General features: G+C 42.4%; 1 protein-coding gene across 3 annotated transcripts; it reads right to left on the bottom strand.

Annotated features, from left to right (window-relative positions):
* PIGK (phosphatidylinositol glycan anchor biosynthesis class K) lies at positions 1 to 27,866 on the bottom strand. 3 transcript variants are annotated; one of them, XM_085882465.1, is made up of 11 exons: positions 27,560 to 27,866; positions 23,220 to 23,273; positions 22,943 to 23,034; positions 22,548 to 22,683; positions 22,168 to 22,279; positions 12,385 to 12,481; positions 12,163 to 12,280; positions 7,678 to 7,788; positions 1,670 to 1,848; positions 505 to 586; positions 1 to 410 (listed from the first exon to the last, which is right to left on the bottom strand). In XM_085882465.1, the coding sequence occupies exons 1-11, from the start codon at positions 27,647 to 27,649 to the stop codon at positions 297 to 299; spliced, it is 1,185 nt and encodes a 394-aa protein (XP_085738591.1). In that variant the 5' UTR covers positions 27,650 to 27,866; the 3' UTR covers positions 1 to 296. The 3 variants fall into 3 exon arrangements, with proteins under 3 accessions (XP_085738591.1, XP_085738592.1, XP_085738593.1); XM_085882466.1 differs by lacking the exon at positions 27,560 to 27,866 and adding an exon at positions 27,372 to 27,434; XM_085882467.1 differs by lacking the exons at positions 22,943 to 23,034; positions 23,220 to 23,273 and having other exon boundaries at positions 27,560 to 27,855.
* Positions 27,867 to 27,905: the final 39 nt, after the last annotated feature.

Below are 27,905 nucleotides of genomic sequence, written 5' to 3'. Positions count from 1 at the left end.
TTTAAGGTTATTCTGAAAGTTGTTTATTTTTCATGTTGAATGAGACTCGGTCTCCAAAAAGGTTTGGATTCTTCCCTATCAAACATCAAAATGTCAGGGCACACAAAGTTTTGGCAAATTATCACCCAATAAATGTTGCTTTCTTTTTTTGAGAAAATCCAGTGGCTCCTTAAAGAATCTGACATCCTCAATTTCTTTTTCTGTTTTTTATGTCAGTCCCAACACAACTATTGACTTAAAAGCACATATAAACAGATAGGACCAAAAATAATTCTGGATCACATTGAGATGAAGCATCAGAAAATAAAGGTCAAGTGCTTCATGCCATAGGTTTTGAAGAAGACAAGAAGCACGAGTGCCCAGAAGGCAAGGATGAAGCCATCAGGTGGGTGCCACTCCTTCTGCTTGCCCTGGAGGGGGTGAGAAGTGTGCATTTGATTTACAGCAATGGAAATTACAGCAAATAAAAAATAATCAAAGTTATTAATGGAGAAATCAGCTCACCTTCTGCACCATTTGAGCAACAGGCAGCTGGTCAGCAAAGACATTACTCAAAGTCACACCTTCATTGATGTCATCTTTTTTTCTGTTCCAAAGCATCACACACACACATGAGGTCCAAGCAAGCAGTGACAAAGGCCTTAAAATATCCAATAGCTTTGGCCACATTAAAAATAAGATATCCAAAAATGGCATACCAATTTGATCTGAAATCCCAGGCATATTATCAACCAACTCACTAGACGGTTTTACTCACCACAAAATGTGCATGCTTTGCTGAAGTCACCTTTATGAAAAAAACATCTTATCGAAAACGTATGCTACAAATCAAAGTAATGAACTCCAGTCAACAATTGCATGTCATCCATGCGTGTGCCATCCCTTTGACATTAAACTGGACGTCCTGTTTGCTGGCATAAGTTGGTGAAGGTTAAAGATCCCATGGTATCCTTCATGAAGAGGTGAGCTATCCTGAAAAAAAAAATTACAAATTCCTGTTCTAACCCACATGGGGCACCACATCAGCGGCATTGCCAAGCCCCTGCAGGAGCCGATGCAAACTTGCAGTCGCATGTTGTTGCATATGAACGTACGAACGAGTACCGATTTTGAAATGTTTGCCGATTTCCTGCAACATGGACACTGCAGTTGTGAACAAAACGTATTTACCAAAATAAACAACAGTGTATGACCAAACGGGACATTAAAATGGCAAATAAAACAGAAAACAGCTTCTTGAACATCATCTTTGGCATCATCTTATTGTGGATTATGGCTCATTTGTGCAACCCTCAAACACAACGAAGTGCACAAATCTCTTGCATGTGCTCTCAGAACCATTATTAAACGGTAATAATAATGCTATTAGTTTAAATCAAAAAAGATGAGCAATGGCCACTAGATACACTCACTGAGATCACCAAGACAATAAATCAAATGTGTGGAGCAACAAAATACACACAAAAAATATAATGAGCATACTATTCAAACAGAATCTATGGTATTTTTCTGGTAAGTGGAGCGATGCAACATAAGATAAACTTTCAAACAATCCATTGCAGTACACAAGTCTGCGGAGGAAGTAAAATAAAAACTCCAAACGACAGCACTTCTATTAGTAAGCACACCTGCTACAAAACCATGCCATTGAATAGAGAGTTCATCATACCCAGGCACTGTAGTCAGTAGGTCCCTCAATGAAGGAACCGAAACAACGCGAGTCACAAGCTCGACTTTCCGAACACTTCCAAAGAACTCGGTAATGAGCACAGTGCTGAGATCACGTGAGAACAGGTCTGTACGCTGGCCAGGAGTGGAGATGCAGTCTCGTTTAGGACATACACGAAACTGAAACCGACAAGATAGGATGGTTGACAAAAGCTCATCAGCTCTCTTCTATTAAAAAACAAAAGTGATAACCAATTATGCAAAAAATCAGCACCAGGAAGAAATGAGAAAAAAAAGATACAAAATTAGAAACATACAGCTTGGGGGTATTCAGCACTAGCAAATACAACTTGTCGCTTCACCGACAGTGGTGTGAATGGGAGGGGAATGAAGAGAGGGGGAAGAGGAGGCAGAGAGGACGGAGAGGACAGAGGGGAAGCGAGGCGTGGGTGAAGGGGAAGCTAGGAAGGGGAGAAGAGTGAGAAAGGGGGGTGGTGGAGGTGGGGAGAGCAACACCTCATGAAACGTTGCTATACACTGTGAGAGACAGAGAGTGAGAGACAGAGAGTGAGAGTGACAGCCACAGAGGGAAAGAGTGACAAAGGTGTGGGAGGAGAGTGCTGCATTTTATTCGGAGGGGGGGGGAGTGAGGAGGGGACAGACAGAGAGTGGGGTGGGGGAGGAAAAAAAAAGAGAGGTGAGGGTTGGAGGTGGCATGAGCAAAGAGAGTGATACGTTATGCTTAATAACCAAACACAAATACATTTTTAAAATCTCATGTCAGAATAGCTGTACACTCAACGACACAGCAGAGTTTATCAAGTAATCCGCTGGCACATCTGCAAAAGCTTTGATATCCCAGTTCTAGAAAATTTGTGGGAACGAACCAAAAGCATGGACTGAAAACATGGAAGTACCTTCCGCTCACGTACAATCTAATGATCCCATCGAGCATAAACATCAAAAGGAAAGCATTGTGACCAGATATCATACTTGGGTACAGAAAAAGAGAAGGCCTTGCTGATTGTTAATACCAGTGATTTTGAACTAAACAATGCAAAAAACAAGAAAATGACCAAATACCAAGACCTCAAGAATGAAGTGAAAAGATCCTGAAGCTGAAGAATGCCAAAGTTGTACCAGTGAGAGTTGGAGCTTCGGGAATGATGACAGAGAACCTCACAGAGATAATAAAAACCATCCCTGGGAATATTACGACATACGAACTACAGTTGGAAGCTGTCCAGGGCTCAACGACAATCCTGAAGAGAGCCCTCGGCACAAAACTTTGAGAACAGAAAACTTCACAAGTTGGTCCATGAATCATGACCCCTCACTGAAATATAAATGGATACTTTGAGCCTGCCATGGGAGGACTCCATTCCACATTCTGACACACACACACACACACACACACACACACACACACACACACACACACACACACACACACACACACACACACACACACACACACACACACACACACACACACCGAGTAAATAAAAACGACCAACACAAAGATTTCCCTTGAAATTGCATTCTTTGAAAGATGATTTAAAGGAGGTAATTAGTGAAATTCAATTCAAAAATGTACCAAGCCACAGAATACAAAATGTCGATCAATAATTTATGCCTTCACAGCTAATACAAACATGGTGAACACCTGGTCAGATGGACCTCATTGTTTGTTTAATATGCGTCGATGTCGAAGTGAGAGGTGGATTACAAATAGAGATCACACAAAGCAATCTTTGCACATTTTCAGTGGATAAGACACCTCCCAAATAACCGCACGGCACCGCGGTACCCAACAAAGGCGGAAATGTACGTCGAATCGATGTGAGATTGAAAAAACAATGAAGCAGCTTGGAGTGCGCTCACCAAGTGGCTTATGCATTCAAGCAAGCACTCCAATGAAACGGTCGATATGAAACGGCTCCCTTGGCACGCAATTGGCAATCACCGAACCATCATATTCAACATACACCTCCCAGAGACGCACAAGATATCACATATATTCGAATTGGACAAATTAACACCTTTCTCGGAGTCGAAACTGCTTGCAAGTTCGATTTGAGAGCTTAAATTTTGTAATTTGTTTAAGTTTATGAGATACTCATGGCAAACAAAGATAAGTTTATGAGATACTCATGACACGAGATGTCTCACTCACTGCAGATCTGAGTAATATCACAAACTGGTTCAACACGTGGAACATGTCTTTCAATCCAAACAAATGTCACACTCTCACTATGTCTCTCCAAAAGGAACGTTTAGAAAACCCCCCCCATCCACTTTCTCAACAATCCTCTGGAAGAAGTCCTTCATTTCAAGCTTCTGGGTCTCACAATCTGCCATGACCTTTCCTGGGAAAGCCACATTTCAAACCTCACCTCCAAAGCCAGTCGCCGACTGGAAATCCTCCGTCGTGCAGTCTTTCCTCGGCCCATCTGAGCTCCTGACCACTTACAAAGCTTTCATCCGCAGTCTGATGGAGTACTGCTCTCCCCTCTGGGCTGCGCTCCTGCCTCCCACCTTTCTCGGCTTCACGCTGTGGAAACCAGGGGCTTTCAGATCATTGGCATCTCCCACAATGAGGCTGAGTCCTTGGACCTCACACTCTTTCACCGCAGGCAGGTCGGTGGTCTTTCTGTCTTCTACTGTCAAATCTCCGGTCTCGCCCCCCCCCACCCTGCTCTCTCTGCGATTTGTCCCCACCACATTTTCACAGGGTGCTCAAGGTCTGCCAACAACCCCCTTCTGGTAAAACTACCAAAATCACGAATCACTGCTCATCTTCATACTTTCATTCCTCTTTTTTTCCCACCTTTGGAATAAACTCTCTCACGCTATTCAATCCCATTCTTCCCTCCAGGCCTTCAAAACAGCTGTTCACCACCACCTCATCATTCCCCCTCCAAATCCTCTATCTTTTCTACCCCCGTTAATCCACCCCAAGCTCACCTCTTTCAAATTCCCTGCTTTCCTTCATGAAAGTCTATGTACTGTCCATCTTGTATTCCACATGTTCCCCGCCCCATCCCTCTCCCTTCGACAGATCTCCTAATGTCTCTGTTCCCCACTGTTTTGTCCTTCCCACTCCCACCCCTCTTGCTCATGCCCCCCTTGCTGTGTGTTGTGTGTTAATTCTCATACGCGCCTCGACAAGGTATACAAAAAAACCCCCCAAAAAACCGCATATGTGGACATGAGATAAAACAACGAACGCTGACGTCGCTGGGCGTTTATAAGCATTGCAATGTACCCAGCGATTTGTAGCTTATATGAACAGCTTGTTCCATGTTGCAGCCTGTTCCAAGTCAAGGTGAAGTTGAGCAGGTCAAAAAAACATGGCGGGTTAGGCTACATGTTAGGGTTAGGCTACTGGAGTTATTTTGCTCTGACTGGGTAAATACAAAAAACAAAAGATCTGCTTCTCCTTGCTTCCAACGGTGGTTAATAACCTCAACAAACATACTATTGATTCCATCCATTCTTATACGAGGGTATGTTGAAAAATAATGCCTCCTATTCTTTTTCTCCAAACAGGTAAAGATATTTCGTCGGTAAATGAAACAAAGCGCAGTCTGCATATTAGTTCTTCCTACCACTGGGTGTGAGGTTTTGTGATTCTGACACGAGATGTCTCAGTGCGACGTTAGTCAAGAGGGCAGCACAACGTTAGTGCTGTGAAGCGTTGGAGATGGGATGACCGACTGGAGACGGGGACGGGAGATTGGATGACCGACTGGGGACGGGAGATGGGATGACCGACTGGAGACAGGGATGGGAGATGGGATGACCGACGGGAGAAGGGATGACCGACTGGATTCGAGATGACCGAGTGGAGACGAGATTCCCAAGCTGAAGGAACACCTTCGTGAACATTTTTCTTCCGAGGATGAGGTCATGGTCACTGTGAAGCACTGGTTCTCAGTCAACAGGATACACAGTTTTATCATGAGAATCACAAAACTACTTGAACGTTGGCAGAAATGTGTGGACCACAGTGGTGATTACGTTGAGAAATAAGTCTGCACCCATGGTAGAATAAAGATTGATCTTCGAACCTGTCTCTGGTTCATTTGAATATCTTTACCTGTTTTGGAGAAAAATAAATGCATTATTTTTCAACATGCCATCATACCTATCCACTGATGAAGAATGGCATGTGAATCTATAGGCCTTGGTCAGTGGTCTCTCTGTCTTCTCCCACCTTCTTTCTGGTCTTGTACCCTCTGCCCTTTCTGTGCCCCCCCCCCCCCACCAGGTTTATGCAGGGCAAACATGGTCCCCACCATCAACCCCCTTCTGGTGAAACGACCTAAATAAAGGATTACTGCTCACCTCCACTCATTTGTTCTTCTCCCCCTGCCCCCCACTCCCCACGACTGCCACTCTCCCACAGAACCAACTTCCAGATCCTCTTCAATCTCATTCTTCACTTCAGGTCTTCAAGACAGCTGTAACTGTCATCACCATCTCAGATCATCCCCCATCCAAAACCATGATCTTTTCTACCCTGTGGGCCATATAAAAAAGTGCCACATGAAGGATCATATCCTGGAGTTTGAGGGACTGAACTTCTCAAGAGGATTGTTAAGGAAGTAGAGGGGAGGGGTTTGACATATGTATCCTGCCCCTGGAAGAATGCAGAGTCCATGTTGTGTGAGAGAGAGAGAGGTAGATGGAGAGAGAGGGGAGAGAGAGAGAGGGGGGAGAGAGAGAGGGGAGAGAGAGGGGGAGAGGGAGGGGGAGAGGGAGGGGGAGAGGGAGGGGGGAGAGGGAGGGGGGAGAGAGAGAGAGAGAGGTAGATTGAGTGAAAGAGATGGAGATAGAGAGGTAGATGGAGTGAGTGAGAGAGAGATATGGAGTCGTCGCTGTTTGGAGTACAACACAGACAAAAAGAAGGTGGGAGTGGAGGGGAAGTCACAGCCAAATGTACTCTTTGGGGTTAGGAGGTGTAAGATCAGTACAAGGACAGAAATCAAGTTATTAATGTAAAGTGTTGTGTTGTCACATATGTTCATGTGTGTGTGGCAGCTCCACTACTAGCTTTATCGATCATGTAAATAAAATACAAATAAATAATGGTGCAACTCTACCACCAGGGCAGGGTTCAAGCCTATCAAATTGGAGGTGACAACAGCTGGGAAGAGACACCAAGGAGACAGGGACGTCCTGTGGGAAGAAGTATTCTGATAAACAGATGATGTCTGGTTTATCAGCAGCGGCCGACATGAAGAGATCTGTCAATTTGGAGCGAAAGCCTCAGATGTTTGAGGTCTATACAGTTAGACAGGGGAGTAGGCATTGGTAGGGTGCAGGACAGGGTGGAGGCTTTACAGGAGCAGGATGAGGGAGTGGGGGTTGGGAGAAGCTTTGAGGGGGGAGGATGAGAAGTGATGCAAAAAGAGGGGAGATGAAAGGGAGGGACGCTGAAGAGGGGGACACAAAATGAGGGGTTTGAAGTACGTGGACTTGCAGGAGAAATGGGGAAGGGTACCGACACCGTTGAAGGACGTGAATGGGATTTGATTGTCGTCAACAGACAATCTCTGCAAACTGGACTTCTCAAGATTTCCAAAATGGACGTATGGAGATAAAGAACATGGGATGGCTGGAAATAATGTGTTTAAGGCGAAGAGAAAGGTGGTACTGCAGGCATGGGAGGAGAGTTGATGCACCAAGCAATTCGCTGTCAGACATTTTTGGAAAATAATCTTTGCGAAGGAAGAGGAGGAATTGATTGTGGTGAAGAACAATGCATGGGGTACGTCTGATGGAGAAATAAGGAAAGTGAAGCATTTTGAAATGTTTTTAAAGGAAGAAGTGCTCACATTCAATTAATATTCTGTTTGGTAATATTGAGGAAAAGGAGAAATAAAGAATGGAAATGGATCGTTAAGAAGTGTTTGAATTGATGGTGACTGTTGATGTGACATTACATTAATTTTATTAAATATAACAAGAAAATTGTGCCATGTAGTGCCTATTCAACCATACCAGCTCATCCATCGTGTTCTGACTAGCCGGGTGAATTTTCTCGAGGAACTCGAGGAGGTAGTAGGTGAAACGGTCGATGACGTACACACCAATACTGGAATCAACATGATGCTGGGCAAAAGAGCAAGCAATAAGTGATAAAAACCTCATTGCAGCACCCACACAAAAGCAATTATAAGGAAATGCAATAAAATGTAAAAGCAGGAGAGAACAATCTCACCGCCCCCCCCCCCCCTTTTGAGCCAGTATCACATGCCATCCCAACTCGACAGCTCTACCTATACCATGTGACAGGTGCATAAAAAGGTCACATGGTGAAGAAAACACCCTGTATTCCGCCCCTCAGGTAATGTACTGGTGCTCAGCGAGTCAACACTATTCATAACTTACAGAGCATGTTCCATGGCTTCTCATCCTCCCAATGATGTGCTCACCAAGCTACAAAACTTCCTCTGGTACAATGCAGTTTCGAATAACCCCTTCACATATGATGTGGGCCGTGTAAAAGGGTGTCACACGTTTTACTTTCAGTGGGAAGAGGAAAGAGCGAGATATGGAAATGGACACATCAAGAGAGAAGAGTGGATAATTGTCAGAGATTCCTGAACAACCTTGCATGACGTAGAATTCTGAATGTGTGCACAATCCTTAAAAATTGGTCTGCATCACCATCTATCTCTAGTTTCCTCACAAGCTTAAAGGCAAATGAACCCTAAACCTCTTTCTTTCCATTTGCCCATGAGCACAGACAAGTGTAAGCAGAAAACAAAAGTTCACCCTCACTCTATATGACTGTGCGACAAAGTCGCCGGAGGCATTATGTTTTGTGGTTGTCCGTCCATCCATACGTCCGTGATAGGTTTTGGTTACCGTGATAACCCAAGAACGGCTGAAGAGATTCAAGTCAAACTTGGTACAAGTATGTATATTGATACAAAGATAAGCTGCTAACATTATGGGGTCAAAAGGGCAAAGGGCGGAGGAGCACCTTGTGAGCCAACAGCCATCCATATCTAGTGCCCAACTGTGTCTGCGGACGTCCTCCTACAGATGGGTTACTTTTTTTTAGGAAGTTGGTGGCAGGATTTGTACTGCAACCACCGTAAAACCCTCGACTCCACAAAACACAAAGAAATCTGAAAGCCCACACTGTGAGAGTACCTCCTGTGCAGCTGCCCTTCGCAGGGCAGCTCACCAGATGACGGGATTGGAACAAAGCCGGCGGGACTCCCACTCTTTGATGATCGGAGGAAAACCACGGGGTAACATTCCCGGGTCAGATTACGGAAGTGTGTGTCAGGGTGGTGCTGAGGTGTCGTCCACCAGACGGTGGTCTCCTTGGGTTAACCTAAGGTGGTCCCTTCTGGTGGGTGCCTGGAATGTCCTATCCCTAAGAGAGGATGATCACCTGTCTGTTATCATCTGAGGTCAAGCATTTGCACATCGGTATTGCAGCACGCTCTGAGGTTCGGAGACCGGATCGTGGCGAGATCATGACGGGTTACGTGGTTACACCTACTATTGGTCTGGTCGCTCTGATGGTTACCATGCCCAAGGAGTTGCTGTAGCTGTGTCCAATCAGCTGACTCCAATGATAACTGAGGTAACACCGGTAAACGAGTGTATTATGAGACAAAGGATTTGTCACTCCTTGGGTGTTGTTTTCATTGTCTTTGAATCTGCCCCGACTGAGGCGAGTGATCTCACCATGAAGGATGCATTCTATGCCAAGCTTGAGTCTGTGGTTGATCAGTGTTCCATGCAAGATACACATCTAGTCTTGGGGGATTTCAATACATCGACTGGAACTGATAGGGATGGTTATGGTACATGTGTTGGTCCCAATGGGTCTGGTATTGTAAACCAGAATAGCACTAAGTTCCTTCACGTTGCAAGAAGTCATGAATTTAGGGTGACTGGTTCATGGTTTCAGTGCCCACAGGCTCATCGCTGGACTTGGTATTCCAACGCTGGTGGTGTGGCAAGGAGATTGAGCATGTGCTCATTGATGGTCACTGGAAGATGATTCAGAACAGCAGGGTCTACCGGAGTGCTGGGTTCCTCAATAACGACCACAGGCTTGTTGTAGCAACCCTGAAGTTGCAGCTTAAATCCAGGAGAATGGTACCAGCCTAGGCTGGATGTTGGCAATCTCAAGGATGAGAGGGTAGCTGAGGAACAAAGATGAGAGGGTAGCTGAGTTTGCGAACAGGCTAAGCGGGGATTTGGGGGGTCTGGGTGCTTTGGGGAATCCTGAAGAGTTGTGGAGTCCCTTCAAGACATAACAGTAGTCCTTGATGTTGCCGGTGGATGTCTTGGAACTCACCATTGGGCAAAGAAGAATTATTTTGTTTATTCTCAAGGTAGACTGGATACCATTGGCCAGTCACATGGCCAGGCTTATTGGCAGAGCTGAGGCGTAAAACTGTACGTGCGCTAAGGGTGGACAAGGAGGCCTATGTGCGAGGAATCTGTGAGGGGGTAGAGCATCACCTGTGGTCAAGTGATTTTCATCATGCTTTCAGGGGAATTTGCGCATTGTGTTCCTCCAAGCGCATTCCTCAGTGCACTGCAGTTAGAGCGGAGGGTGGAGGGCTCATGACAGAGGAGTCCAAAATGAAGGCCCGCTGTGCCGGTTACTTTGAGCGGCTGTACCAAGCTGATCCACCAACTGTTGAGTTGGATATCAGGGGTGTTACTATCCCCACTGCTGACCCTCCAATCAACTGTGGTCCACCTTCGCTTGTGGAAACACAGGCTGCAGTGAACTGCTTGAAATGGGGTAAAGCTCCTGGGATTTGTGGCATCCATGCTGAACTTCTCAAGGCTAGAAGAAATGCTGTACCCTTGTTATTGCGTGCAGTTCTGTGCTCTACCTGGAACACAAGCATCATCCCAACTGACTGGAAAAGGGGCCTTGTTGTCCCTCTCCCGAAAGGGAAAGGTGATCGCCAGGACTGCAACAACAACCGAGGGGTGACGTTGCTCAAGGTCTTTGCTGGACAAGGTCTTTGCTTGGATAATTCTTGACAGGGTTCGCCACCATCTGCTTGAGCACCAGCATCCAGAGCAGTCAGGCTTCACACCAAAGAGGTCAACGATTGACCGTATCCTTGCCCTTCGGGTCCTCACCGAACGCAGACGAGAGTTTTGGCAGGGGCTGCTTGCAGCCTATTTTGATCTCTGCAAGGCGTTCCATTCAGTGAATCGGGATGCGCTGTGGAGGATTCTTGGTCTTCGTGGGGTGCCACCAAAACTGCTCAATTTGATGGCTGAACTAAACTCTGGTACTGAGAGTGCTGTGAGATGTGATGATACCATCTCTGATTTATTTCCACTTGTTACTGGAGTATGTCAGGGGTGTGTACTGGCCCCCACACTTTTCAGCACTTGCATGGACCGAATTGTGGGGAGGATGTTGGAGAGATCAAGTTGCAGTGCATCATTTGGGAATGCCAAGATCTCAGACGTTGATTTCACAGATGATGCAGTCATCTTTGCAGACACTCTGGACATTCTTTTGAGGGCCCTTGAGGTGTTGAATGAGGAGTTGGAGCCACTGGGATTCCAGGTTTCTTGGGTCAAAACCAATATCCAGGCTTTCAATAACATATTGGATGCTGCAATCTTGACTGTACCCGTTTATGGTGAGGATGTTGAGGTCACGGAGAGATTCACTTGCCTTGGCAGTGATATTCATGTCTCTGCTGGCTGTGAGTCAGAGGTCAATAGACGTCTGGGTCGGGCCTGGGGAGTCATGGATTCACTGGATCACAGGGTGTGGCGCTGCCGGGTACCTGTGCAGGACAAAAGTCCGAGTCTTCAGATCCTTCGTGCTTCCAGTCTTGCTCTATGGATGTGAGACTTAGATCCCTGGTCAGAATCTGAGACGGAGACTTAATTCATTTGGTACCAGGTCTCTTCAAAGAATCCTTGGCAATGATCCAAGTTCACGAAATGTGTCCATCTGGTTTTATGTTCTATCAATCAACTTATTGATACACCAAAATACACCAGGCCTATGTCAGTGTCATTCTGATGAAAAGGCAGGCTATGGTGTAACAGGAGTTCCAAGAAGGCCACAGTGAGAGCTTTGTCCACCATGTTTCACATAAATCTCAACGAAGGTCTGATTGGCTCACTTTGGTGCAGTTCAAGGAGGATAGTCATAAGAGTGCCCACAGGTATGATCGCAGCAAAGAGATTTACACTTATTTGGGCAGCTTAGGTTGTGCAATTAAGGATGGAAAGATGTTCTGGTGTCATCTCATTGTTGCTACGTCAATATGCAATCTCAATTTAATGATAACAGTTGGTTAGCGATTGTTGAACGACAGGCCAGAACAAAATCATGGCAGCATGTTTGTATCAATGAAATTAATCTGGTAGTATATCCCCAGTAACTCGGTCTTAGACACATTATTCCTTCGAAAGGCTGCATGCAATATGGTGGAAACAAAAATATCAACAACAATAACAACTCACTGAGAGAGAATCCTCGCCAACCTGGCTACTAGCAATAGCCACAATATTTGGTGAGTAGAATTTTTGATACATTGAAACTGCCTGGCAGGTGTCCATAATGAAAGCAATCTCGTGGTATCTAGGAGAACATAGATAAAGGAACAATCTGTACAGTTATGTGCTCCTTCACACAGACATCAAACTTTTCATTTCAGTGACGAAGTAGCAATCATTATCACTCACCGTTTCTTTTGCCACATTTGCTCAAATGCATCTGCTAGTTCGATATTAGTTATTTCCTCCGAGTCTTGAAACTTCAGAAACCCATCACCGCCATGACCTGGAAGCGGAATTTGGAGCAGCAACATTAAAATCTTCATATATATATATATATATATATATATATATATATATATATATATATATATATATATATATATATATATATATATATATATATATATATATATATATATATATATATATATATATATATATATATATATACACTGTGCACAAAAGGTGTGGATATATAATAAATTAAATTTGTCATCTGTCTGCCTGCATTTTTTGCAAAGACCGCAAGGCCAACAACCACCAAATTTGGCACACGCGCGCGCGCGCACACGCACACACAGATTGTCCTAAGGGTATTTTCATACATCACCTCAGCCTTTAAAGACCCCAAATACCTCTAAAACACTTAAGACCCTTTAGAGTTTAGACCCTTCAACTCTGAAGTCCCCAAAGACCCTTACACACTTCAGACAGATTGAACAGCTTAGACACTTTACCATTTAGAACTTCAGACCACCACTTGGACCTTTTTAGATTTGGTGATTTTAGACTTTTTATTACATGGTTGAGAAATTACATCCTTTCAACCCCTTAGACACTAACTACAATTGGAGCGTTAGAGTTTAGACTTTAGACCAGGGGTCGGGAACGTTTTTGACTCGGAGAGCCATGAAAGCAAAACATTTGGAAATCTATTTCAGTGAGAGCCATATAATATATTTTAAGACTGAATTCAACTAAATGTTAGTATAATAAGCCTCTGAATTTATTCTTTTAAATAATGTTGTTATAATACTCACCATTAATGGGACTTCTGGTGCTGCATGGATTTGCTGATGGCTTTGTAGTCTGGTTGGTACTTGGTGAGGTTAAGCTTCATGCAAGCATTGAAGCTTTCATCCGTTAGACGTGATCGTAGGTTGGACTTGATGTTTTTAAGATGTGAGAATGACTGCTCACATGCATACGTAGATCCAAACAAGGTCAAGACAGCAATACTCACACGCTGCAGTGTGTGGTATGTGACAGGAAGCGCGTTCCAAGTTTTGATAATCAGCTGGTCTTCGGGTTGAAGTTTTTTCATTTCTGTCCACATGTGTTTGCTCGCCAACTCCGCTTTCTGTCGTGCGATTCTTTCCAAATCTTCATTCAGTGACTTGAACTTATTCACCCACATGTCTGAGGCCTTCAGGAAGCCTGGTGTTGGCGCAGTGGTTAGGGCAGCGGCTTGGGATCCAAAAGGTCCTGAGTTCAAGCCCCGTTGGTCCACTGAATTAATACACCAGGGGGTTGACTCAGCCTGTCATCCTTCCGAGGTCGGCCAAATGAGTACCAGTATACTGGGCCGGTGTATACCCCGGTTAAAATAGGTATACCATATCCCTGTGTCGTAAGAGGCGACCAGGGTTGTGTCAGGAAGGGCATCCGGCGTAAAACATGTGCCAAATCAGTATGCAGATCATACGGATGATCCGCTGTGGCGACCCCTATCGGGAGCAGCCGAAAGAAGAAGAAGAAGAAGATGTCTGAGGCCTTCAGGTCAGCCACTTCTGCTTCAAAATCTCTGACGGAGACACCAGGAATGTAACTCAGGTCGGCTGTGTTCAGTGAACACTCGTTTGGATGGGTGATGAACTTAAAAAGACGAGTGTGCTCACGAAATTCTCCAAAGCGTGCTTTGAATGACTGTAGGAGACTGGATGTGAAGTCAGCTAACAGGTGGAGATCAAAGTTTTGAGTGGGCTCACTTTCTGTGCATGCATCTTCAAATTGTCTCAGTTTTTCAAAATGTAGTAAACGACCTGTTTCAAGATCCATGATAAAGAGCTCCAGCTTGTTTTCAAAAGCAAACACGGCTTGTTGAAGGGATAACGCTGTATTTCCAATGCCTTGCATTTTCACGTTGAGCTGGTTCAAATGTTCAGTCATATCCACGAGATAGTAAAACTTGAGGAGCCACTCAGTTTCGGCTAGCGCAGGATGCTCAATCCCTTTCATTTCAAGGAAAGTCCGGATTTCGTTCAGGCAAGCCGCAAAACGGCTAAGCACCTTCCCTCTTGACAACCAACGCACATTGCTGTGCAAAAGCAGACCGTGATAGTTATTTCCAACTTCATCCAGCAGTGTTTTAAACTGGCGACAATTTAAGGCTCGGGCAACAATAAAGTTGATCACACGAATGACCAGCGACATCACTTCGCCAAGCAGCCCATCACACATCTGAGCACAAAGTGCCTCCTGGTGTAGAATGCAATGGAAACTTAGGATGGGTCTATTTTCATGTTCACGGAGAAGCGCCACAAATCCTTTGTTTTTCCCCACCATACACGGAGCACCATCAGTACACACTGAGATAAGTTTATCCAGAGGTAGATTTTTTTTCTTGAGCGAACTCTATGAAAGACTTGAATAAATACTCACCTCTTGTGGACCCTTTTATTGGCAGAACAGCAAAACTTTCTTCGCGCAGTGTATCACCAGCAGCATATCTTGCAATTACACTGAACTGCGACAAATGGCTTACGTCTGTTGACTCATCCAAAGCCAGGGAAAAGAACGGCGCTGTATTTATGTCCTTCACTTGCATTTCCTCCACTTGGTTTGCCATCATGATGGTACGATCATGAATAGTTCTTGTATCCGTTTGATTATCTTGTCTTTATCTTGTATCACATGCAGATGTGCATGTCTTGTATCCGTTTGATTATCTTGTCTTTGTTCGGAAGATCATCAAAAAGTTAATTGGCGACATCCATCATGAACGTTTTAGCATCCTCGCCATCTGTGAATGGTTTTCCGTTCCTCACTATTGCTAAAGATCCAGCAAAGCTGGCGGAATTATCGTCACCTTACCGGGTCCATACGTGGAGTTGCTGCTGGCTGGCTTGCACCCTGCTCAGAAGCTCTTGGCACACTTTCTTTCTGCTGTCTCTCGCAGGGTATTTTGATGCAAAGGTAGCATGGCGTGTGTCGAAGTGCCGCATTATATTCGACCGTTTCATCGATGCAATTTTGTCATTGCAAATTAGACACACCACAGTACCTGCTCTCTCCACAAAGGCGAATTCTTCAGCCCTTCGTACTGAAATGTACGATACTCCTCATATTTTTTTTCTTTTCGCCATCTTCTTCGTCGAAGGGTTAGCTTTGAGCAAATGAGAGAGAGGGAGATGTTGACGCAACTGAGGCTTGGCAAATAGTGAGTCTGGGTGGCCTGCGCACGGGCTTATATACTCGAGAGGTGCGGCGCGGCCGGCCGACTCTGGGATGCTGTCGCCTCAGCGGTGGCGCGTGATTGGTCGAGATGAATTCCGCTACGCGTCTCGGCGGCGGAACGTCATTGGAGGAATCAAAATCACTAGTCACCTCGGCCGCATGACTGGACGAAACAACCAGAGTTGGTGTCAAAGCCACCCAATGCTCGCCTGTTTATACATTTATCGTTTTTAAAAGACGAGTCTAATATGTAATATTTTTTATAAAGCATTGCAGTGAAGTATAATTATAAAGCAATATATGTATTTGTATATTGTAATCAGTAACAAGAGGGCAAGTGAGCACAATATACGCCCTAACAAGAAGGTATATACAGAATTGTGCTACTACATGGAAAACAGCATCCCGGTTGCCATGGCAACCACTTTAGATGACGAACGTATGTCGCTACACACCGTCTCCACAGTCTGTACCTATGTAGCAAATATGAAACGTGAAAGATGAAAACTTTGGGAGTTAGAGTGCGGACAGGAACGGATGGAAAACAGCATCCCGGTTGCCATGGCAACCACTTTAGATGACGAAGGTATGTCGTGACACAACGGCTCCACAGTCTGTACCTATGTACCAAATATGAAACGTGAAAGTTGAAAACTTTGGGAGTTAGAGTGCGGACAGGAACGGACGGACAGACAGACAGACAGACACAGACGGAAGACCGGTATCACATAATACACCCCGATATATATATGTATGTATGTATATATGTATATATGTATATATGTATGTATATATGTATATATGTATATATGTATGTATATATGTATATATGTATATATGTATGTATATATGTATATATGTATATATGTATGTATATATGTATATATGTATATATGTATGTATATATGTATATATGTATGTATATATGTATGTATATATGTATATATGTATATATGTATGTATATATGTATATATGTATATATGTATGTATATATGTATATATGTATATATATATGTATATATGTATATATGTATGTATATATGTATATATGTATATATGTATGTATATATGTATGTATATATGTATGTATATATGTATGTATATATGTATGTATATATGTATATATGTATGTATATATGTATATATGTATATATGTATGTATATATGTATATATGTATATATGTATATATGTATATATGTATATATGTATATATGTATATATGTATATATGTATATATGTATATATGTATGTATGTATGTATGTATGTATGTATGTATGTATGTGTATATATATATATATATATATATATATATATATATATATATATATATATATATATATATATATATATATATATATATATATATATATAAATATATATATATATATATATATATATATATATATATATATATATCTTCTTCTTTCGGCTGCTCCCGTTAGGGGTCGCCACAGCGGATCATCCGTATGATCCGCAAAGTGATTTGGCACATGTTTTACGCCGGATGCCCTTCCTGACGCAACCCTGGTCGCCTCTTACGACACAGGGATATGGTACACCTATTTTAACCGGGGTATACACCGGCCCAGAATACTGGTACTCATTTCGCCGACCTCAGAAGGATGACAGGCTGAGTCAACCCCCTGGTGTATTAATTCAGTGGGCCAACCGGGCTTGAACTCAGGACCTCTTGGATCCCAAGCCGCTGCCCTAACCACTGCGCCAACACCAGGTTCTATATATATATATATATATATATATATATATATATATATATATATATATATATATATATATATATATATATATATATATATATATATATATATATATATATATATATATATATCAGGCGTATAAAAAAAATAGTGTGGTAGATAAAAACATGAGAGGAAACTCGAGGGGGAGCACTCGGGAGAGTGCAAAACCTCCGCCGCCAATACTGCTGGGTCACTCAAGTGAACCTTATATCTTATTCATTAAATATGTCAACAGTGCTGACAGAGTTATAGTTCTTTTCTCCAACATTTTTTGGGAGGGGGGGCGGGGTGGGTTGGAAATCACTTAAAACATGTAGAAATGCAAAAAAAAAAGAAATCGAAATTTGGTTGAAAAAAAAGTTGCAAATTTTTTTTTCTCTAACAACTTTTTTGGGGGGGGTTGGAAATCACTTAAAACATGTAGAAATGCAAACAATATATATATTTTTTTCTCCAACAATTTTTTTTTTGCGGGTGGGGGACCAAGTCCAAAATCTAATGGCATGATCCTTGGACCATCCCTAACCCTCCCTACCAAGTTTCGTCGAAATCCTAATCACAAAACATGTAGAAATGCAAAGAAAAAATTTTTTTCTCTTACAATTTTTTTTTGGGGGGGGGGGGTGGGTTGGAAATGACTGAAAACACATAGAAATGCGAAAAAAAAATTTCTCTAACAATTTTTTTGGGCGGGGGGGGGGGGGATGGGTTCAAGTCCAAAATCTAATGGCATGATCCTTGGATCATACCTAACCCCCCACCAAGTTTAGTCGAAATCTGTCGAGGAGTTTTTCCGTAATACTGTTCACAAACAAACAAACAGAAAGGGGTGAAAACAGTAACCTCCGATCTTCGATGGCGGAGGTTAAAAATAACTGGCATCAAAAAATTTAACATTTTCACGCTGACGCTCATGCCGAGGGTATCGCTATAGCTCTCTGTTCTTCGAACAGGTGAGCTAAAAACCACTTCAGCCAATTCGGAGGCGTTTTTTCTTCTCTCCTTCTGCCAAGTTCAGCCCTGCACGTGAATGAAGCACGACACCATTCAAACTATAGGTAAAGCTTCCACGAGAAATATTGGGCTTTCAAAGTTTCAAACTCCAATTTTATCTGCGAGCCAGATGCAATCATCAAAAGAGCCACACCAGGCTTGCGAGCCACATGTTCCCGACCCCTGCTTTGGACCATCTATATCCTTTTAAACACACACCAGATAAAAATCTTTCGTCTTCTTGCAAAACACAGACTATACTTTTTCTGCAAGTAATGTGCAAACTCGACCCACCCAGAGGGTGGGTACTCTGTTATCTAATACATTCCTTGTCGAGGGAAAGGGGTAGGAGGGAGGGGATGAAGGAGGGAGGAGGCAGGGGAAGGTGGGTGGGATGAGGGAGGGCAAGGAGGAAGAGGCAGGGGAGGGGGAAAGGGTGGGATGGAAGGAGGTCGGGGAAGCATTGAGGTGGGAGTTCGGAGGGAGGTGGGAGGAGGAAGGGGTGGGATGAGAGAGGGGAATGTGCAGAACGGACCCGGTGATGCCCAGCAATGCTGTGTACCTTTGTGAGTTATTTAATACATACTAAGAAAAGGTACCCATCCCCAGTGACGTGAAAAGCAAGCAAAAGTATCCTTCCCCAGTGATGGGAAAAACATAATTTAATCTCTGAATTTAATTTTTTTCATTGACTTTAAAAAGATTAATTGTGTTTAACTCTTGGCCTAACTCGGAGCCAAAGCTTCGAGCTATTTATACCGCCCACTGCAAAATGATGGTGCAACATCGGGTGGTGGAGATTCAATTTGTCTCAAAAAAGGGTAAAATATCTTGCTCGCAAAAATTTGGCATGGACATTATTCATGCCTGTTCTCTCGTCACTTCAAAAGTGGATGTGAGCTTTTCAAATGCAGCGCTTGAGGGCACTTATCCAACCAAGATATTCTCGTTTTTTATTTTAAATTCATTTTCTGAAATTTGTAGAATTTGTTTTTCGCTTAGAAGTTGTGGGTTATGATGTGTCAATAAAGGTGGAAAAAGTCTGATTTAATGCAATTTAATTCCAGGCTCCAAGGCAACAAAAGGTGAAAATTTTGAAAGGGGGTGTAGATTTTATTTTGCAACATTATACACAAGGTATGACGCTGTAGTGATGATGCTGTGCTCAATATTACATTGTTGTAGGAATTACTTCTCAGGGATAACTTGACATACAGTGCCTCCAGAAAGTCTACACCCCCTTTAAAAAGTCCGGTGGCAGAGCAGCATATTTCCAGTGAACCTTGCAATGTTTCGTAACAATCGTTTTTGGCTTATTTTGATAGATATTGGTGTCTAGATCAATTTTAGGGTGGGTGGCCACTTGTCACTGGCTTGGCTTTTGCAGAATCTAAGATGGCTGCCGCATCAATCAAAATATAAATTAGGTTGTAATTCCTGTTCTAAGTACAATAAAAGGATGATATTGGTGTCTAAATCTATGTTTTAGAGACTAAGGAAGTGGATTCTGATGTTATTGGGTCATTTGGTGGCCATCTTGGTAGCACAAATCCAATATGGCTGCCAAAAATACCTGAAAAAAATGCAAAAATCACAAAAAAAAATAAATAAAATAAATTAAAAAAAATAAAAATCGCAATAAAAACTAACAATCGATTGTGGATGCAGTTGAACAATGACCCTGCTGGTTACACATGTGCTTGACATGTTATATGATCTGATTCTGAAGTAATGATGCCGTTTAGAAGCCACCTGGTGCCACCTACTCAAGACATAAATATCATGGTGCTTCCAATGTGAAATACACCAATATATCGATAACCCTTAACGATCTTTGTTTTTGTTGTAGGTTCTGATGTGAGTGATGATATGGCTGAAGCAGGAGACAGCAAGGATGCTGAGGAATGCTTCTTCAAGACAGTTTACAACTGTGGGGTTGGGAAGTTGATAGTCTTCACAAATCGGCACAATATTGGAAGCTAGTAACCTTTGCCAAGATGATATCAGACTACGAAAAGAACGATCTGATGGATCATCTACTGTTAGATGTCACAAAAATTGTGTATCAAAGTAAAATTGTGTATTTCCTTCCACTCTCAATAAATTGGGCAAGAGTATGCCAGAGGAAGAGACAGATGATGACTCCAACGCTGGGTCCAAACGATTGCGTTCGAGTACAGGTGGTGATGTTTTTGACTTTCAGAAGCACTGTTTGTTCTGCCATGACATAACCCCTTGCATATTACCAAATGAGTATGATCCCAAGGTGCCACAACAGTACAGAGTCCCTGCATCAAGAGTAACCACAGACAAGATGGCTGATGGGGAGACGTACAAGCAGTACCTACTTGACCTTTGTGAAGAACATGGAGATGAACTGGGTAGAATAGTCCGTGACCGTATCATTGGAGCACCATCAGATTTGCACGCTGCAGATGCAAAGTATCACCGCCGTTGCAATATGACTTTCCATCGTGATGCTCATAGAACTACCACAATCGATAGCAAAGGTACTGCTGATGACCAAGCTTTCGCTGAAACTGTCAATGTAGTCGGTTATGATTGCTCAAAAGTTTGGAATTCACTCAATGTTGAAGCAGTATATGCAAACAAGGGTGGATCTGTCATGTCCAGACGTGTCCTTGTTGAGAACGTCATCCAACATTTCGCTGAAGATATGTTGGCATTACATTCCCCTGGAGTGGCAACATTACTAGTGTTCAGGAAGCATGTTGCCACAAATCTCAGGCTTGTGGATGATGATCAGAATGGCAACATGGATGAATGTATCCGGAAAGTTGGCAAGCAGGTCATGAAGGAGACCAAGGCAGCCAAGGACGACTTCAAATCCTACACTAAAGGCCCAGTCACACCTTGACGTTTTAGCCAGCTTCTGCAGATTTTTGGAAAATTCGTCTAAAACGCTGGTACACGTCGAATACGTTATGGGTAAGTTTTGATAACATTGAGAGCACGCTGAAAAACACTGCCATACGTCGTTGTACGCTGGCTTTAAACGTTGTACTTTTCGGTTGTCCTAAAATTTTCCATGCTTGAAATTTTAAGACTTATGCCAGCGTATGACTCACACGTTCCACATAACGCTGGCCACATAACACAAATATTTGGTGGTTGGGGAGACAAATGTACAGCCAGAGGTTTACCATCGGGCTAGGAGGGGTTAATGTGAACAATGGACAGTGAAGAACAGAGTTCTTAACAGACAGAAACACCACAACTATGACATGGCGGTGGGGGAGGTACGCCATGGATACTCGTTGAGTTTTAATGAGTCAATCATAGTCTTTGTTGTCCAGAATTGACCACCAACGTCTGAATGCAGTTAAAGGATTGCAAAGAAAGTATCCATCTGCATTAAATGTATTGTTCAACAGGAGGTTAAAACGAGAGGCAGCATCATTGTCCTGTATTGTAAATAAGTCTCTTGATTTGATAAATTAAGCATCATTCTTCGTCGACTCTCATCAAGCCAAATTAACAAATTCAACATACCATTCATCTGAATGGTGATCTCCACAATGTTAAAATATTCATAACAATTTCCTTTCCATGAGAGGTATACCAGATGTGGCTTCACACAGCACACAATGTACTACATATTGTACCATCACCTCAATACTCTAAAATTGGTGGTCCAGGTTGGACCTTTGTTGTACACAACCCCTCCATATTTGTCATTTTCCTCTGCTATTAGTATTGATTGGGTTTAAAATTTAAAAAACACACCATCCCACACCTGTCATGTATATAAGGATGTTGCTTCTCTCATCCGAGAGAAGGCGCTTGGATCTTGGAGTGTTGGGAGGAACACGTCCCATCAAAAGGCGTACAAAGTTTTCCACTGTAACCTGCATTTAAAAACAAGTCGAAAAGTTTTTGAAGCCATCAAATCAATATCCTGTCAATGCTTAGTTTTTTGAGGCAAGAGGTCCCTGTGCAAACCTGTTCAAAAATAATCCCCTTCAATGCAAGATCAATGGATCTTTACTATGTCTTTAAAGGTAAATTCATACGATACAGAAGAATATAATTTCAAGTTCCAAAAACATCTGCTCTACCCCAGTGAAAGTATCAAACTTAAAAATAAAAAAACGCAATAAAATAGGCAATCCAAACCTCATATCCACGGTAATCCACCTCAACGTCATCTCCGTAGACATTAATTTGTTCATGGGCATTGTTGAAGACTGTAGCTGGACGTGGGTTTCGTGCATTACAAGCCATATCATCAGCAAGCATCATGATGATGTGACTTTAAACAAGTATAAAAAGAGGGGAAAATGCAGGGGGTTGGAAATCAATGAAAAAATTAATATTACAACAAAAAGCATGTTACAAACCTAATTGCAAAATCAAAACTTTTCATAGGTTTACAAATGTATCAGTGACTGTACACAAATAAAACATTTTGGCTTTCTCTAAAATTTCACAGTAAGCCACATCTTATCTTGAACCACATTCTCATTCTTTAAAGAAGGTTAGAAAGAGTGGGTAGATGAGAGACGGCAAACCTGTCTGGGATACCAAGACGTTTGACGCTGCGATACACGGACAGCACGTTGGCTACATGGCGGTAGTTAAACCAGAAGCGAGATGTGCACACCTGAATAAGACAATATTGGCACATGGAAACACCACATTCACAAAAGGAATCCAAAGTATATTTAACTTTCTGAAATGAGGGGCTTCAAGGGGATGTATGTCCCCTCGGGAGGAGTGGGTGGAGGGAGGAGGGGGGGGGAATTGGAGCCCTATGGCCAATATGTTTGAAAATTTGAAAGCACTTACCAATACTGCCCAATTGTTTGTGTGGCCAGTGTCTGCTTTCTGCCCAGTTTTGTCCTGCAATGCAATATCAAAATAACAACAAAATAAACCAATGTCACCCGCAGGGTGACCTGTATCTTGCCAAAAGGTGAGCACGTGTGACTTCTTTAAGGTCACACTGAGGTGAACAGAGCTGCTATCCACCATGAGCGACTCCTTGAGGAATATCTGCCTACGAGAGATTCCGATGAGAATCGTTCTTCAGAGTAACCATGAAAAATATGCTTTTGCCTCATAATGTCACCAAATGACGTCATAATGTCTCAAGCTTGACATATCTAGAAAGCACTCATCGAGGTGTTCAATTTGAGGTACTACACGATATGGTTCCTAAAACTTGAAAATTTGACCTTGGGGTCAAATATGTTTGACCTTAGGCGCTAACCATGAAGGTCAAGGCAAATCGCCACCAAAAATTAATCAGCTGAGCGCCAGACCATGAACTATATTCCCATGAAGTTTGAAGACGATCCGATCAAAATTACTCAAAAAATAAGGGTTTCGTAGACTCCCCTGATTTGCGACAAAGTGACCTTGACCTTTGACCTTCACCTTCAAAATTTTATGCACTGAAAGGGACCTCTATAGGCCTCTGATATGCGAAGTTACAAAAATTTCCAATAACTGTGCTCTGCAGAGTGATTTATACATGATTACAGACCAAAAAAAAAACAAAAACAAACAAACAAAAAAAACATATGAAGGTCAAGGCCAATCACCACCAAAAATTAATCAGCTGAGCGCCAGACCACGAACTATATTCCCATGAAGTTTTAAGACGATCCGATCAAAATTACTCAAAAAATAAGGGTTTCGTCGACTCCCCTGATTTGCGAGAAAGTGACCTTGACCTTTGACCTTGACCTCCAAAATTTTGTGCACTGAAAGGGACCTCTATAGGCCTCTGATATGCGAAGTTACAAAAATTTCCAATGATAACTGTGCTCTGCAGAATTTTTTATACGTGCTTACAGACAAACAAAAAAAAACAAAAACATACAAGCTGACTAACATATCTTGCAAAAACTTCGTTTTGGCAAGATAATAATATATATAATTATACACACACACACACACACACACACACACACACACACACACACACACACACACACACACACACACACACACACACACACACACACACACACACAAACATGCATGCATGCACACCAAGAAAAGGTTTTGCTGCAACATTGCACATTCAAAATGAAGAGACAAAAGTAAGCTGAGAAAAAGGCCTGGCCTCTCAAACTGAAATCAAACACAACCTTGGAAGATGAGAAAAGCAAATAATAATTACGAATAAAGTAAACAGAAGAATTCAGAATAAGAATCTGAGAAAAATGAAATAACTATGAAATCAACAAAGAGAAAACACAAAACGCTAACTGTATAATAGCTATCAAAAACAGATCAAGTAGAATAAACAGGAAAATTTAACGGAAGAAAAAGAAAACTACTCTTTAAAAATAACTTGAAGATAATTCTCCCCAAAACAATAGATAAACAAAATGTGACAAATCCCACAGAAAAAAAAATTCCATTGTTATACATGTCCATCGAGGCAGATCAACACTAACCTTCCTGAGAAAGACGACAATGATAGAAGCTAAGACTAATTTGAGGAAAGGGGAGTGTGTTGGGGGGGCGGGGGGGGTGGAACCTCCTCGACCTCGTGAAATTTGTCAATGTACATGTTGCTCGTCTCAAGACTAGATCTCATTTTTAAAAACGACCTAAAACGAACACAAACAATGGCAAACAAATACAATTGTGAATGCTACAACATCCCAACAAGTTCTGCTGTAACGACCAAGAGTGCACATGACGAGTCACGTGTTAGCGACGGTATCAATTCAAAGCCAGGAATAAACTCTTGAAACAGGTTCAGCACCGTCTCCAAGCACTATGGGTTGACAATCCAGCAACCAGATACATTTCATCAAAGGGGGACAACCAAGACTTATCAAACACAAACAGGGATACCTGGCATTGCCAATGCCATTCCAATCCTGTTGGCATTTTGAAGATATTTAATTTTTTTTTTTGTCAGGGCCTAAAACACTTTCCGACACCCAATAAGGAATGGAGTCGAGGATCATTTAATCTTACCTTTCACATCGCCACAAAGCTTTAGGCACGCACTATCGAGCAAGTTTTTTTCATTTTTTTTAATCCATCATGTTTGACCAAAATTATTTTTTCCTTGAACACGCTCCGTGACACTCAGTGATGAACCTCTGAAAGTTTGACGAAGACCTTTTTTGCCATATGTGAGAAAAATGGTGACGCACAGCCGAACATCGCTCTTTTTGTATAGACTATAGATTGAAATATTGGTTCGTGGGCGCCAGCAGTGACCACTATTTTCGTTGTGTCTGTTCTGTCTGTTTGTGACTCTCTCCAGAGCATAGCTCCGTGACGTTTGATGGGATCTTGATGAAACTTGGACACAAGCTAGATATCATGGTCAAGTTGTGTCTTTTTGTACGAGGGGCATCCCACGCCCCTTGTGGGCGGAGCCACACCCACTTGAACATTTTATTTATTTTTGGTTCGTGGGCGCCAGCAGTGACCACTATTTTCGTTGCGTCTGTCTGTCTGTCTGTGTTTGTTACTCTCTCCAGAGCATAGCTCAGTGACGTTTGATGGGATCTTGATGAAACTTGGACACAAGCTAGATATCATTGTCTAGTTGTGTACTTTTGTATGAGGGGCGTCCCACGCCCCTTGTGGGCGGAGCCACGCCCATTTGAACTTTTTTTCTCGCAATTTCATTTCTTAGAAGCTGTGCGTAATATCTATAAGCACAACATATAAAAAAATACGATTTGATTTGGTCAATTTTGACGCAAGAGATAGGTTTTTATGGTAGGGCTTCCTCAAAAGCTTCCACTAACTCAATTGTACCTATTGTGGCATTATTCAATAATGCCCGTGAACCATCGTCGCCTCCCGGCTTGTCACACATTTAAAATCCTTTGATAAGTCTGCTTAATCATCAGTGTTAATGTGACAATTTGGAAGGGACCCTCCAGTGCCCAATATTAAATTTCATTCAATTTATTAATTTTTTGTCCAGATGAAGAAGAAAAAAAAAAAAAACATGAAAATTTTACAATTCAATATCAAACTGTGGGAATGATGATGACGATGATAGAAGGGTGGAGTGTTTGAAATAACATTAAACATATTCATTGAATTAGGCACAAATGATGGTCTAAAACGACAGTATAAAGTAAGTGGAGCACAAAGACGAATGCCTGAACGGTTAAAATAAAATAATAATTATGAAGTAGGGCTACGTGCGATGGATCCCGCATGATCTCGTGAACTGTCAATTACAATACGTTTCTCATACAAGGTACAAATCGAGGGAAGGTTTGCCCGTATGACACGCTGTGCAATCTTCCTGTGCCTTTCCGGTTTCTTAACATTCTCTTCTGACAAATATCAAATTGAAAGTTCTAATACTTTGAGTCAAAGACCGAGAGAAAAGAACCCAAAATGATATTATCCACATGAAACTCTCAATTTCCTTAAAAAGTACAATCTTCGGTTTGCTTTTACCGGCCAACACTTTGGAATTCTTGTTCCATTTCAACTCGTCATCCATCACTGTGTCCCAATACTTATGGTCAGAAACCTGTTCTACACTATCGTCGTGAATATTCAAAGGGGAACCTGCGAAGCAGCAAAAATCAAAAAAAAAAAATCATTTCCTTTTGTCTTGTGGACATCAAGACATAAATAATGACGTCACACCAGTCCACAAACTTATGAGCTTCGTTCAGGTAGTCATGCTTATCGTATCATCCACATATTTGATAACACTACAATTAGGACTTAAACTGCAGCAGTCATTCGTTTACAAAGAAAGCAAAATGTGGGGAAACAAACGTCACAACCATATGCGGTGCATCTCGACTCGAAACCCTGACACGTGATCCCATATTGTTACACATCACCCGTCACGGTCTATCGGAAGAAAACTGTGAATAAAGCTCGAGCGCAAAAGTGTGACGTCTCATTTCAATAACTTCTCAATTAATGTGTTTTACTACAACAATGTTACAGTTACTGTGCAGCAACAATAAATACTGATCTTACCAAAGACTTGGGAGTATCGAAATGAACAATATTCCTCGACGCCCCCATTACTCTGATTATGTAAATTGAGAATGGTCAAACAAGCCTCGTCGAACACTTCAACAATATATCCTTTCAAAACACTTCATTACATTAAATGTCAACACCACTGGGCGGTAATCGGACAACTCTGTGGTAGTCCCCCTCACCCGAGCATCCGGACCAAGCACAGAGAATTGCGCTGCAACTGCGGTTCCGATGGACATGAACAACACAACTGATGGGAGCGGGAAACGCATCTCTCGTGGTGGCCAAACTCGATTTCTCTTTCTTTCTCTCTCGTCTAATTGTCGTTCGAATGAGGTTTTGAAGCTGAGGTAGACATCACAGGAATTATTATTTATAATAAAATATAAATACAATTCAACTTATCGAAGCCGCCGGCCGAGCAGCATGCCGTGGTATCAATACAGGAAGTAGCGTCGCCGCCGGTCAGCAGCACTTCCTGGATTTGTTGTTGTTGTTTGTGGGACGGACCTCTTTCATCGGATCGAT

Source organism: Eptatretus burgeri, chromosome 5 (genome assembly GCF_056783735.1).
Source record: "Eptatretus burgeri isolate ZD-2024b chromosome 5, Ebu_testis_v1, whole genome shotgun sequence".
NCBI lineage: Eukaryota > Metazoa > Chordata > Myxini > Myxiniformes > Myxinidae > Eptatretus > Eptatretus burgeri.
This window is presented reverse-complemented; position numbering and strand designations above follow the sequence as displayed.

What these genes read in the sequence shown, in the direction of transcription:
- PIGK (XM_085882465.1), bottom strand. Translation starts at nt 27,649, where the DNA reads ATGCGTTTCCCGCTCCCATCAGTTGTGTTGTTCATGTCCATCGGAACC. An exon ending in CAAACAATTGGGCAGTATTG is followed by an intron (nt 23,035 to 23,219) that starts GTAAGTGCTTTC and finishes TGTCTTATTCAG; the next exon opens with GTGTGCACATCTCGCTTCTG. An exon ending in TTGGCGAGGATTCTCTCTCA is followed by an intron (nt 7,789 to 12,162) that starts GTGAGTTGTTAT and finishes TCTTTTGCCCAG; the next exon opens with CATCATGTTGATTCCAGTAT.